Source organism: Acinonyx jubatus, chromosome D4 (genome assembly GCF_027475565.1).
Source record: "Acinonyx jubatus isolate Ajub_Pintada_27869175 chromosome D4, VMU_Ajub_asm_v1.0, whole genome shotgun sequence".
NCBI lineage: Eukaryota > Metazoa > Chordata > Mammalia > Carnivora > Felidae > Acinonyx > Acinonyx jubatus.
Window position 1 is genome coordinate 21788072 of NC_069391.1, and position 14811 is coordinate 21802882.

The 14811-nt window shown below is 42.0% G+C and overlaps 1 protein-coding gene across 17 annotated transcripts in view; it reads left to right on the plus strand.

Annotated features, from left to right (window-relative positions):
* SUSD1 (sushi domain containing 1) overlaps positions 1–14811 on the plus strand; it is a 286887-nt gene that overhangs the window by 67377 nt on the left and 204699 nt on the right. For 16 of the 17 annotated variants that reach the window (XR_008291039.1, XR_003412801.2, XR_008291037.1 and 13 more), the window contains 2 exons: positions 2687–2796; positions 7399–7591. Coding sequence is in view for 12 of the 17 variants with exons in the window: in XM_053204793.1 (XP_053060768.1) it covers positions 2687–2796; positions 7399–7591 (303 nt within the window). In the remaining 5 variants the exon portion in view is untranslated. The remainder of the gene's footprint in view (positions 1–2686; positions 2797–7398; positions 7592–14811) is intronic. The other variant, XM_053204787.1, reaches the window with a different exon arrangement.

Genomic DNA, 14811 nt, shown 5'->3' on the forward strand with positions numbered 1-14811 from the left:
ATTATTATTACTACTACTAGTAGTTGTAATAGTAGTATATATTACTTTTTACCCTGGCTGCCTATCAGCATTGCCTGGTGAATTAAAACAAAATACAGATGTGTATTCACACCTCAGATCTGTGTCTGGGCCATTCTGATGTTCAGATAGGATCAGGAACTACGAGGCTAAATTGTTCCAAGTGGAGCATCCGTCACTTATGTGTCCTGTTGCTGTCCTTACTTCTAGCCCCTACCTCTGTGGGCACCAGTTTCTTCTCCAGTTCCTTCCTTGAACACTTTGAGGCCATCATGCCCCTTTGCTTGATGGCAAAGGCACATAGTAGCTCTCGGTATCTTCCTTTCATCTGGTCTCTTCCGCACGGTGCTAAGCAGAAACATCTTCATGTTTATGCCTTGTGTATGTCAACCCACCCTTCTTGCTAACCCAGATGCAAATTTTGACCCATTTTTACTATTCTCAGTCACTTCTGTCAGGACTGGGGGTGGGAAGTGAGAGCCAGATGCCTTTGTTCACATTGCCATCTTCCCCTGAATTCAGACTATGATGGCTGTGAGTGAGAAATCATACTGAGCTGGGAACTATGCAGGCAGTACTTCTATTTTATGTTCCGTTTGTGAACAGACTTATACTGTGTGTGGTAGTCCTTACGTACATATATTTGGTGTGCCTCAGAATCATGCACACACGTAGCAATTTTTGCTTCTGATGTCCTTATTAAATCTTTAAAAGGATCTTATAAAATCTTTAAATCTGAGCCTGGGTGGCACAGTGGGTTAAGTGTCCAACTCTCGATTTCAGCTCAGGTCATCATCTCATCATGGGTTGTGAGTTTGAGCCCTGTGTCGGGCTGTGCATTGACAGCGAGGAGCGTGCTTGGGATCCTCTCTCTCCCTCTTTCTCTGACCTTCCCCTGCTCAAGCTCCCTCTCTTCCTCAAAAATAAATAAATAGGGGCGTTTGGGTGGCTCAGTTGGTTAAGCGTCCAACTTCAGCTCAGGTCATGATCTCACAGTTTGTGAGTTTGAGCCCCGCATCAGATACTGCTGCCGGCACAGAGCCTGCTTTGAATCTTCTCTCCCCCAACCCCACTCTCTGCCCCTCCCCCTCTTGTGCACTCTGGCTCTCTAAAAATAAATAAACTTTTTGAAAAAAATAAATAACAGCTAAAAAGTTGTGAAGATAAAGGGAGAACAAGTGATAGATAGGTCTTCAAATTGTCTCTCATAACCATAGTTTTACATTTTCCAATTATAGCTAAGAATATTTTCTCCCAGCTAATTGCCTTGTGCTGCATGTGTGAGTGATATCTAAAATGCTGTGGGCAATTTTGATTTTGAATAATTTGTTGTCATTATTACTTCTTAGGTAGCAGAGACTCCCATGGGAGAAATGTAGTTTTCTAGGTAGTTATAAAAAGCCTCTTCTTTCTGATAGACATTTAAATTTTTTCTCATTTGACAAAAATGTACTGGCTTGTTAGGAAACTTGCTTTTCCTTGCAAATTAGCCATGGTATTCCTAGACATTCTGTAAGGTGTTTTTTTGTTTTTGTTTTTTGTTTTGAGAGAGTGAGGGAGAACACATAAATGGGGTAGAGGAGCAGAGGGGGAGAGAGGGAATCTTAAGCAGGCTCCACACTCAGCACAGAGCCGGACATGGGGCTTGATCCCATGACTCTGGGATCATGACCTGAGCCAAAATCAGGAGTCAGATGCTCAACCGACTGAGCCACTCAGGTGTCCCTGTGAGTTTTTTACTCATTAGTAACAAACCTCTTCACTCTCAATGACACGTGAAGAAACTAGAACATTGAAGGAATAAATTAGACTGGAGGAGGTATGAAATTACTTTTTTTTTTTTTAAACCAGCGGTTGAAATAAGTCTGCTCTCTGATTATGTTACTGCCTTAGTTCTCTGAGTAGCTCTTGAAATACTGCCTGCTATGAAGCAAACATCTTGCCTGGCCGTCTACTTTCTGATCATCTTCTAGGTAGGAAGCCCCCACTCTGAGAGTTCTAATCCATGCTCTTTGACTTCTATTGATCTTTTCCTTATTCTCAGACTTTCTAGCTTTTGACACATTTCCCTCCATGACATTTTACATATGGACTATCCAAGTGATATCCAACTTTCTAAAAGTATCACAGCTTTATTAGATTACATTGATTAATTTTTTTTAATGTTTGTTTATTTATTTTGAGAGAGAAAGAGAGCAAGCAGGAGAGGGGCAGATAGAGAAGGGGAGAGAGGATCCCAAGTAGGCTCCTCCCTGTCAGCACAGAGCCCGACATGAGGTTTGATCTTTCACGGACCGTGAGACCATAACCTGCGCTGAAATCAAGAGTGAGACGCTTAACTGACTGAGCCACTGAGGGGCCCCCTATTAGTTTACATGGATTTTTAAATATGAATTATTTCATCTGATTCTCTCAATAGCCTGTGATGTAAGGAAAAGCAAGTCAGATTACTGGATTTCACAAAGAAGGACACTGAGCTTTGGAGGGCTTAAGTGACTTAGCTAAGGTCATGCAATTAAGAAGTTGTGGAGCCAGGACTTGAAGCCAAATGTGATACCCTTGCTGTTAAACACCCTGTTGGCTTTTATAAGGTGTCAGTTTCAAATGTTACTTAGCCAAGATATGTTTTGCTAAGATATACAACCTGTCCACATATCTTATCTTTTAGAAGATGATCTCTCAGAAGATGATGCAACTTTGAATATTTCAATATTCAGCGAAGCTTGTTTGAAACTGAGCAGGGGCCCTAGGAAAGCTGGATCAGAACAAACGTACCAAGTAAGAAGATCTCTCATGCTGTCTGTCAAAGTGCTGTGTCACTTAAAAATTTGGGTGCTCTCTAAGTGAGGATCCAAAGTATTTAAAAACACTGATGGAATGAATGTCTAGACAGTTTGATTTTTGTCGCTAGAGATGGATATGAGATGTGAGATGGATGCCAAGTGAGGGGTTAAATTGGAGGAAGACACCGTATTTGATGACTTGCTATCGGTTTCCCTGTCTGGTATTTCACATGTGTATGTTTTATTATTTTATGCATTTTATAATTACAGCTTATTTTATCATCAAATTCATACTTGCAGATCTTTAAGAAACTCCTTGCATGGCTATTGGTCCCCATTTAACTTGACTTTTTAAAAGTCAACACATCTCAAAATTATAAATAAACTCAGGTAGGAACTGAGAGTTTTTATTTTATGTCATTTTTAGTGCCTAGCAAGTCATTTGGCAGAGTAGACTAAGTATTAAATTAAAGTTAATTAACTCATTAGCCATTTACCAAAACAATATAATGTATCAGGACCTGTAACTTTCAAGTCACGCTAAGGTAGTGTTTTTGTTTTTGTTTTTATATTTATTTTTGAGAGAGAGAGAGGGAGAGCACGAGCCAGCAAGCATGAGTGGGGGAGGGGCAGAGAGGGAGGGAGACACAGAATTTGAAGCAGGCTCCAGGCTCAGAGCTGTCAGCACAGAGCCCAATGCGGGGCTCGAATTCACGAACTGCGAGATCATGACCTGAGCCCAAGTCAGATGCTTGACCGACTGAGCCACCCAGGCAACAACCCCCCCCCCCCCCCCCGGTTTTAAACATTTTTTTTTATCCCACAATGATGTGGGATAAAGGTGAAGAAGGACACTGTGGGCAAGTAGAGTAGCATATTGAGTTTTAGGGAACAAAGAAAGCAAGGGAGAATAGCAAGAGATGAGGCAAAAACCTAAGCAGTGGCTAGATCGTGAACAGCCCTGTAATTTGGAGTTTGGATCTTATTTTGATGTCTCTGTGGAGTCACTGAAGGATTTTAAACTGGTGAACAAAATATTCATATTTTTATATTAGGAAGAATACAGGGGCTAGAAACATATTCAAGTACCTAAATAAAATTAACATTAATTTAAGATACAGATGATGTCAAAAAATCAGTGTAGGGCCTCCTGGGTGGCTCAATTGGTTGAGCTTCCGACTCCTGATTTTGTTTCAGGTCGTGATCCCAGGGTTGTGGGATTGAGTCCTGAGTTGGGCTCCACACTGAGCGAGGGGCCTGCTTGAGATATTCTCTCTCTCTCTCTCTCTCTCTCTCTCTCTCTCTCTTTCTTACTTCCCCTCTACCCTGCTCATGCACTCTCTCTCTCTCAAAACAACAACAACAAAAAAACCCCAAACCACCCCCCCACCCAATAAAGGCAGTTTGCAAAGACAGTATAGAATATATATGTATTATAAAAATGCAAATGAACACCTGTTAGTGTAAGCCAAAAAAGAAAAACAAATTAAGCCATGAGACACCATGATTCTTCTTTGAGCATAGAATACTGTTCTCCACAGCTGCTGGCCACTGAAACTGTCATGACTTTTCCAGAATAGTTATTTGTTAGCATCTATCAGTAAATTTTTGGAAATGGACTGTAATTAATTATGCAGACATATACAGAAAGATTATGCTGTTCTCTGAAGCTTTATTTATAATAGGGGAAATTGGAAACAACTTAAATGTTCATCAGTAGGGATTTGGTTAAGTAGAGAATCATACATTCATCTGATAGACCACTATGCAGACATGAAATAGGTTCTGCCTCACACTGGACAGCATTTGCTACTGGAGACCCTGTCAGTCTCTCCCTCTCAGGATTCCTTTCCTCTGCCTGTCCCTTAAATCTGATTACCCTCAAGTTGGTTCCTTGCCCATTCTCTCGTCATTCTGTACCCCACTTTGAGCCATCTTATCCAATCTCTTTATTTCCTTCACTGTCTCCATGCTGGTAAGTCCTAAATCGGTTTCTTCAGGCCTCATTGGTTGTATAAGCTCTAAGCCCTGTACTCCCTGACTAGCTTCTTGTGTTCTTTTGCATTGTGTCTTCATGTATGTGACCCTCCTACCAGCAGTGTCCTTCCTTCCCTTATCCTACCTGGCTGCCTCCTATTTATCCTCAAGGCTCAGCTCAGTCAGCAACCCTGGTGGGACACCTTCGCTGACTTCCTGTCCCAAATGCTGTTCCTGATCTCTGAATAGTTTTTCCTACCCCCTAACTCACTTGGTTAATGCTAATTTCTCCTCTGGTCCATAATTAAGATAGGTAAGCTTTTCCCCATCCCTAAAGAGGAGGATGAGGTGTTCCTCCTGAGTGCTCCTACAGCCTCATGTATTATAGCATTTCTCCCTCAGTGTTTAAAAAAGTTCTTTTTAAATCTTTATTTATTTGAGAGAGAGAGAGAGAGAGAGAGAGAGAGAGAGAGAGAGAATCACAAGCAGACTTCACTGTCAGTGCAGATAGAGCCTGATGTGGGGCTCGAACTCACAAACTCTGAGATCATGACCTGAGCCAGAGTCAAGAGAAAAGATACTCAACTGACTGAGCCACCCAGGTGCCCCCTCCCTGGGTATTTTGTTTGCCTAGATACTCATCTGTGAGTTCCTTGAGGTTAGGACCTTATCTTATTTGCCATTGTATACCCAATGCTGTATGCTCTGTATATCTATTTAGAGAACGAATTGATGACAAAGTCTTTACAATATATGTTAAAAAAACTTTTTTTTACCATTTATTCATTTTTTGATAGAGTGTGAGTGGGGGAGGAGCAGAGAGAGAGACACACACACACAGAATCCAAAGCAAGCTCCAGGTTCTGAACTGACAGCACAGAGCCCAACATGGGGCTTGAACTCACGGACCATGAGATCATGACCTGAGCTGAGGTTGGACACCCAACCGACTGAGCCACCCAGGCCCCCCTACAATATATTTTTAAATAAAATAACTTCAGTATAGAATCATGCATGCAGTGTGATTCAAATTTGTAAACAGAAAGTAATTTTTTGTCTGTAGACTAAACCACGTGGAGTTTAGGATGAGACTGTGTAGAAATGCGGCCTCCATAGTTGTGAGGTCTTCTCCAGCAGATGGCAGCAGCCTGAATGTAGAACTGGTGAAGTCAAGTGTCTGGATTGACCCACTGTGTTTTGCATTTTCTAGAGTGGGTAGAATTGAGAACCAATGGGCAAGGGGATTGAGGGTACTGGACAAGAGAATAATTGAAGTGATAGACAGTGGTACCTGAGAGAGTTGGGGAAGATGAGGACTGGGGTGGTAGAATATTGGTAGAAGATCTTGAGTGAGGAAATCTTGGGGGAAGAAATCTCTCTCTTGAGAGAGATGAGGAATAATGGGCAAGTGGTTCAGAAAGATAGGGGCTTGTGAGATCTTGGAGCAACTCAGCGTGACACAGTCTGGGATGTGGCCATGGATATGAGTAGCTAATGTGGAGTGAAGGAACTTTATAACATTGAGCTCAAGGAACTCTGAGGCCAAGTTTTGATGGCTTATTTATAAGGATCTTTAAGTTACCGAAGATAATGGTAGGAATTGAGGAGAGAGGAATCTCCCAAAGCGCCTGGTGTCAGGGTCTTGGATGACTATGGAAGATTGGCAAGGAATGAGGAGGGATGGGGGGTGGTATAGCCAGTGACATGAGCATCAAAGGAAATACTAAACACAAAGATGTCCAGCTGTAGCACACTGATTGATCAAGGGTTTATCATATTACTTCTGGGACCTTCACATATTTTTTTCCTCTTAAATCCCTATATTATACATGCATCTTGGGTCGGCAGTGGGTAGGGTATTATTGGGTTAACAGCGTGCATGATGAATCCATGAACCAAACACTCTTTTATCAGAGCTCTAATAGGAAGGACCAAGTGAAGGACCATTGAACAGTTGCTTTGAATTTGGAGGAGTCCTCATAAAGTTAAAAAATTCTACTTTGTGAGGCTTGTCGATGGATTCTTTATGAATGAAAATAAAAGAATTTTGCCCAATAGCTCCAGTGCAGTCTTGTAAAGTATTTTTTTTAATTTTAAAGTATTTTTAAAAATGTTTTTAAGTTTATTCATTCATTTTGAGAGAGAAAGCATGAGCGGGATTGGGGCAGAGACAGAGGGAGAGAGAGAGAATCCCAAGCAGGTTCTGAGCATGGAGTCCAATGAGGGGCTTGAACCCACAAACCCACTGTCAGATAATGACTTGAGCTGAAGTCAGACGCTCAATTGACTGAGCCACCCAGGTGCCCCTCCGGTGCAATCTTCTTTACCTGGGAGGATATCAATGGATTACCTTAGGGTAGCCTATGTTTTGTTCATGTGAGATGCAGTTATGCATTTTAAGCTCTGCCCTATAGCTGGTTGAGGGGGACATTGAATAGGATAGGTAAGGTAGCTTTGTAAAGTCCATCCTGGTTTAGCTCGCTATGGTATTAAAAATGATTCTAAGTGGGTGAAGACTAATAGAATGAACTTCTTGCTTTATCTCCATGTTGCTTATAGTCTATATATCTGCAAGCCAACAGGAAATTTAATGCAACACTTTATTTTAATCTCGTGACAGTTTAAAGTTCTGGGTCAGAGGTGGTATCTGAATAATTTTTATCATGCCACATCATTTAACTTCACAACGAAGGAACAAGCTCCAGTAGTGTGTTTAGACCTGTACCCAGCAGCGGATTACACAGTGAATATCACTCTACTGGGATCTTCTGGGCAGCACTCAGTGCAAATAACAATGACAACTGCACCAGCAGGTGGGTGTGTGTGTCTTTCTGTTTTGTGGCTCAGGACAAGAGAAATATGTGAATTACACAATGTTGGGAATGCTTGTCTGGGAGGCAAGAGACTTGGGTTCTGTTTCTAATGACCACCAACTTTTTCTGGGCTTCAGAGTGCCTGAATCTTACCACCTACTCCTTTCCCACAGGGGTTCTGGCTCCTAGACGGTACAGATCAGGAATGGACTGTGTTATTTAGGGCTCTCTGACAGTGATGGATTGAAAATACCTGTAAGGCCTACTGTCTTTTACCCAGACTTGAAGATAGCTGAGCTCCAAGGGTAGACCATATGGACAACTAGAACCAAATTCCAGGAGATCATGAATGTGAGCCGGGACAAAGAGGCCTTATGACTAGAGTGTGTATGAGCATATGAACCCGACATAGAGAGCAGTGGCCTAATGAAGGTCAGGCTTCTTAGGAAAGGGCCATGTGCCCTTGTGAGGAAGCCAGATAAAGGCCAGCTGTGTCAACTGCACAGCTCTCAGTAGTGGGGAGGGTCACAGAATTGTTTTGTTCTTGAATCCATTGGGTTTAACAAATCGATGGGTGGAGAGGCTGCCACCTTTGAAGGAATGCAGTTGAATAGGGTAGATCCTGCTCCTACCTTCCTGATACTTCTCTCCCAGACTAACCATTGTTCTGAGGGAAGAAAAGCAGAATTATGTGATGGTTGCCCAACATTGTGAACTTACTAAATGTCACTAAATTGTACACTTGAAAGTGGTTAATTTCATGTTGTGTGAACTGTACCTCCATTAAAAAAATTTTTTTTTAAATTTATTTTGAGAGAGAAAGAGAGCTAGAGAGTGAGGAAGGGGCAGAGGGAGAGGGAGAGAGAGAATCCCAAGCAGGCTCCGGTGGTGACAGCACAGAGCCTGATGCAGGGCTCGATCCCACTAACCGTGAGATCATGACCTGAGCCAAGCTCAAGAGTTGGATGCTTAACTGACTGAGCCATCCAGGCACCCCATTATTCCCATTTCATAGACAAAGATCATGAGGCGCAGAGAAGTTAAACAGTTTGTCCAAGATCACAAACCTAGTGATTTGAACACAGCAGTCTGGCTCTAGGGCCCTCATTCTTAATCAGAAATTCCACTGTTTCTCACTAATTATTTAGTTATTCAAAAGAAAAAAGCAAAATTATGCTCTATGAACCCAGTGCATAGTCAGTCCAGACCCACCTTGCTTTTTGCCAAGCTTGGACCGTGAACAAAAACTTCCAATGATGCATAAATGCATTCATTTAATGCATGTTTATTTCTTACCTACTATGTGTCAGGCAGGTTCTAATAGCTGACATCATAGCAGCGATAAAACAGTCCCAGCTGTCATGGTGTGGGAGTCAGAAGGTCAGGATAGCGAGAGATAAACAAGTAAGGAAATAAATCAGATGTTAAGTGGGGCTTAGTGTTAAAATGAAGAATAAAGCATGGCAAAGGGAGTGACAATGAGTGGTCAGGGAAGGCCTCTATTATAAAGTGATATTTAAGCACAGATCTGGAGGAAGTGAGGGAGTAAGCCATGCATAAGGAGGACGCCAAGTGACAAAGTCTTGAGAGAGGCATGTCCTTGACATGTTCTAGGAACATCAAGGAAGCTAATATGGCTGGAGCAGGGTGAGCTGGAGAAAGTGGTAAGAGGTGAGGTCTAAACTGTAGCCTGAATATAATCAGAGTCCCATGGTGTCAAATTCAGAAAGTAAGTCCATTGTTACCTTCTCCTTACAAGGTGGATCCCAAATTACCATTGGTAAGTATAATCTAGCACGTGATCTTTCAGCCTCTATAGGTTCCCAAGCAATTTGGAGTCCACCACTTGTGAATTTGAACTTAGTTTGGGAAATGGTCTCTTCTCATAAAGTTACTTGGATTCTGTCTGACAGTAGTCTTGCCGTATGTTTTTGTGGGGAGGGAGATCCTCCTCTGTGGAAAATTTTAGAACTTTGCCATGGTGGCTCCAGGTCTTTCTTGGTGCCCACCTCAAGTATTTAGCACCTTTTCATTTTCATTTCTCCTTCAGGCCCTGTTTCTATCCATCGCTGAAGATCTTTATCTCTAGTGAAGGACCCTCCTTGCTTTGTGGGCAGGGTACCCTATGGTATAGTGGGAGGAATAGTAGGAAAGTCTTCAAATGAATTGCACTGTCTTGCATGCCTCCTTCACCATTGCAGTTTCCTGCCCTTTTCTCTCAATTTCTCTCTCCCCAGAAAGATCTTGAGAATCGTTTTAGTTCTGAGCTCCTGGGGTTCGTATTACTGAATGCCTTGCCTCTGAGTGCTGCTTCGTGGTTAGGAGTTTTTGCATTTGTCGCCTGGAGAATTATCCTCAGCTGATCCTTGAGCTGCTTTGAGTTTCTGGAACTTGTGCTTTCACTGGTCTAATGAGGTCCAGGAAGTGCACTAGGTTAGTGGTGTTCACCCAGGCCCCACCTTTCCTTAGAACTGACTTTTTAAAGACTCAGCTGCCTGCGCTTCCTTAATGGGCACTGCAGCAGCCCTTCCGGCCACCAGTTCCTTTTCTGCAGGGGGTAAGCCTCCAGCATCAGTTCCCTCTGATGATGCCCACTGTAGGCTTTCAACCTGCTTTTTCCCACTTCTCTATCCCCAGGTCTGGCCAATTCCTTTTGCTAGTTGTTAGTACTTTCCTTCCCTATAGTTGCCTTTTGTTTTCATGTTTAGATTTTTGTTCTACTGACATACTACTTTGGATTTGGCCAGTGAAGTCTCCATAGAGAGAGAATGATGCCAGAGAGTTCTGGATCTGCCAGCATCATCCCGTGCTCAGATAAATCCTGCTCACCTTTAATGTCATTAGGAGGTACATATTTCTGTTCAGTGCAACCTATAACCCAGGCCTGGGTCTGATCAACTGTCTTTCTCCCTGGATCCTCCCTAATGCACCTGTTTTTCTGTTCCTTCTTCCTCAAGTTCTAATTCCTTGCACTGCCCAGGCAGGTGTCCGTAGAGCCTGTGCTATACCTGCTGTTCCAGCTACACGAACAATGCTACTTCAAACTAATTTAATAGTGCATGAAAAATTCACTGATTTTTCTAGTCATTCTCTTCTTTTTAAAAAAAATTTTTTTGAATATTTTTTTATTTTTGAGAGAGAGAGAGAGAGAGAGAGAGAGAAAGCTGGGGAGGGGCAGAGAGAGAGGGAGACACAGAATCTGAAGCAGGCTCCAGGCTCTGAGCTGTCAGTACAGAGCCCAATGTGGGACTCAAACTCACGAACTGTGAGTTCATGACCTGAGCTGAAGTTGGACACTTAACCAACTGAGCCACCCAGGTGCCCCTAGTCATTCTCTTCTTAAATATGTCCACATTTTCTATTTTTTTAAAGTTTATTTAGTATTTATTTTGAGAGAGAGAACACATGCGCACACATGAGTTGGGAAGGGACAGAGAGAGAGGGAGAGAGAGAATCCCAAACAATGTCTGTGCTGCCAGCACAGAGCTTGACATGGGGCTCATTCTCACAAACCATGATATCATGACCTGAGCCAAAATCAAGAGTCAGATGCTTAACTGACTGAGCCACCCAGGTGCCCCAGGATGTCCACATTTTCTCTAACTACATAGCCTCACAATTCTAGTTATTGAGGAGTTTCCCATTAATGCTGACTCTGCCTTCCCTATTTAAAATGCTAAGAAGACCCCTCTTGATAGAATGATACCCCAATCTGGGCACCTGTTGGGGCAGGTGTCATTTTCTTCTGTCTGCCAAAGGAGTCCCTCTCTTCTTATCCTTGATGATCTTGAGCCACTATCCCCAACCTAGTAAATATCCCCATCTTTTCTAGGCTCTTTAGAACAGTTACATTTGGATGCATTTCCTCATCCTTATCATATTTTTTCTAGCTGGACCAACAGGATTTCAAATTTTCTTCACCTTGATGTGATTTCCTTCACTTTACTTCATGCTCTCCTAATCTTGTCTTGTGTGTAAGAACAAAATCTGTTTTGTAAACTGATTTCATTCCTTTTTTTTTTTTTTTTTGAGACTTGGCAAATCTCATTTCTAGAAACAGAGGATTCTAGGCCTATATCTTTTATGATTCCTTCTTGGCACTGGAGTTTGTAATGATCCCACTGGATTTTATCTACTTTAATGCAAGAAAAATCATTGCTGTAGAATCCCCAGTCTGAGTCTCTGTGATAACATAAGAATAACTAAAGAACTTATTAAAACACAGGTGCCTGGGCTGTACCCTAGAGGTTCAGATTCAGTAGATCTGGAGTGGGGACATCAGATTTTCGTTTCTGGCAGGCTCCCAGGCCTCGGTGGTGCTCCTAGTCCACGTTGTGAGTAGCACTGCTCTGACTGTATAGACCTTAGCTACTCCTGGGTAATTTAAAGGCCCTTTCTTGAATGTAAAGATGTGATAAAGTGATAGAAAGGAAAAAAAAAAAGTAGCCAAAGATAACTCAGTGTGCTCATGCCTAAGAACTCGTGTTGAAGTTTTTCCTGGTTTGTGAAGTTTTCCTGATAATTGAGTATCTACCTCCTCTATTCCTGCAGTTTCAGCTACAGAGACTTGAGAGTCTCCATTTTCCCCCATGGTACTTTGCTCCCCCGTGATAGCTCTTGTCTTTATATAAACTCAGGGTCCAGTCAGTGTATCTACATTTTGCAGTTGGGAGAGACTGAATCTTACCCCTTCTTTCCATAGAATGACAAATAAGAAATATCAACTTTATTGCCTGGGCCAATTCCCAGATAACTACCTCCAACACAGAGTTTCCAATAAAAGTTGTATTAGAGAATGAGACTTAGGTATGTGGCCAAATGGAGCTTCCTACTCCTGTTTCCTCCAGGAGTATGGGCAATTGGATCTGCAAAGGACCCTCCCCTGGCTTAGCCCGAGCTAAGGGCAATGGGTGAAGTCTGGTTAGTTGCCTCTTGGAGACTGGAGATATATGTGCCCCTTGCACCTGAGAACAGGCAGGTTCCAGAAACCAAGAATCTGCATCTTGTTTGGGCTGTGACCTGTGATATATGAACTCCACCCACTAGGAAATGTGACCCAAAGAATGGTAGTGTCTTACCAGTGAGATTACATATTTATTGTTCCATCCTTGAGGATTAGTGAATAGGGAGTAGAGACAGACCACAATTGTCTTTCCTTTTGTGGAAATGGAAGACAGGTAAATAGCAACCTTTAACACACTTGAGCAAAGTTATTGATGTCTGCAATGTTAGAGGGTTGAACAGGAAAGTTCTATTCTAGTTCTAGGAGTCTATGTTAGGAAAGCAATTTTAGGTTCCTTCAAATTCATTTATTTCAACATTTAAATTTCTTTCTCTTCCTTCCTTCCTTTCCTTCCTTCCTTCCTTCCTTCCTTCCTTCCTTCCTTCCTTCCTTCCTTCTTTCTTTCTTTCTTTCATTCATTTTGGAGAAAGAGAGGGGCTCTTAAGTGGCTCATCTGACTTCAGCTCAGGTCATCATCTTGCGGTTCCTGGGTTTGAGCCCCACATCGGGCTCCGTGCTGACAGCTGGGAGCCTGGATCCTGCTTCAGATCCTGTGTCTCCTTTTCTCTCTCTGCCCCGTCTCCACTTGTGCGCTCTTTCTCTCTCTCTCTCACTCTCTCAAAAATAAATGAACATTAAAAAAAAAAAATTTTGGAGAGAGAGAGAGACAGATTGTGAGTGAGGGAGAGGGGCAGAGGGAGAGAGAGAAAGGCTCAGTTCCATGACTCTGAGATCATGACCTGAGCTGAAATCAAGAGTTGGATGCTCAACTGACTGAACCACCGGGTGCCCCTCAACATCCAAATTTCTTGAACAATTTATTTACCATTATTATTTAATTTATCCAATTTTGTATTCTTATTGATACAAACAACTTATTCATATAGTAAGAATTTCATTATTATTTGTGTCAAACATTTTTCTTGTTTTATAGTTTCTTTTAATTTTGTTTATGGTGTTTTTGACATATAAAAGTTTTAGATTTTATGCAGTCAGTACTATTGATCTTTTCCTTTGTGATTTATTACATTAATATTAAACATAGAATTTTTTATGGGGCGCCTAGGTGGCTCAGTCGGTAAGCATCTGACTTTGGCTCAGGTCATAGTCTCACGGTTCATGAGTTCAAGCCCCATGTCAGGCTCTGTGCTAACAGCTCAGAACCTGGAACCTGCTTCAGATTCTGTGTCTCCCTCTCTCTCTGCCCCTCCCCTGCTTGCATTCTGTCTGTCTCTTGTTCTCAAAAATAAACATTAAAAAATTTTTTTTAAACATAGGATTTTTTAAACAAAAGAGTATTACTTATATCCCATCTTGGTTTTCTAGGAAAAACTTTAAGTGACCTGCCTGGGTATAGAAAATAAAATGAGTTAGATATGTAAGCTAAAGAAGAATGAAAACAAAGTCAGGGGCATAACAAAGTATGTAGGAATAAGGTTGGACCAATCCATATCCTTACAACCTATTTGTTCATTCGTGGCTCATAAATTTAGGTTTAGTTTTCGACCCATCCAATCAGAAAGGGAGCCATTACATTGTCCTTCAGGTAACAACAAGGCTGTGTTTCTCGGGAGAAGTACAATTTTTTTCAACAATGTGATCAGATGGGAATTCCAATTCTAGGGGGTTTCATAAGTAGTGAAATGTACAAGCAGCATTTTAAGAGGATTTTATGAGGCTGTTTCTTTTATTGCTCGTCAGCATGGCTCATATTACAGGAAAGCACAGTTCAGTGTTGAGTGGACAAGGAAAGATGCCTTAAAAGTGCCTGTGCTCTGGTGATCTGGCTTGATTCAGGGGAGGATTAGATTATTTTAGATTATGAGGAGGAATGACTGGAGTCCATGTGTCCTAAATATTGTTTTTCTCAACGCAGATCTGATACATGGTAGGTGTCACTGAGCTTCAGACTGTTCTCTCTCATCAGTACTGAGGAGGCAGTGGTTCTGGGTTGAATCACAGGGGTCTGTGCCTGAACAGAAGGCTGCCCAGCTCTGGTAGAAGATTGAGCCTGTGGAGCTGAACCAAGGGAATTGTTTGAATTTGCCCTGCACAGTTGAATGAGTGATTGAACTCCCCAAATTTCTCTCCACATAATATGATCACATACTTTTAGCCTGCAAATTTCAGGGTAGGTGTAACCAGATACCAAATTTGCCTTAAGAAAAATTTCAACAAAGTGACTGTAAAACTCCCCACTTTGAACAGATTTATATCT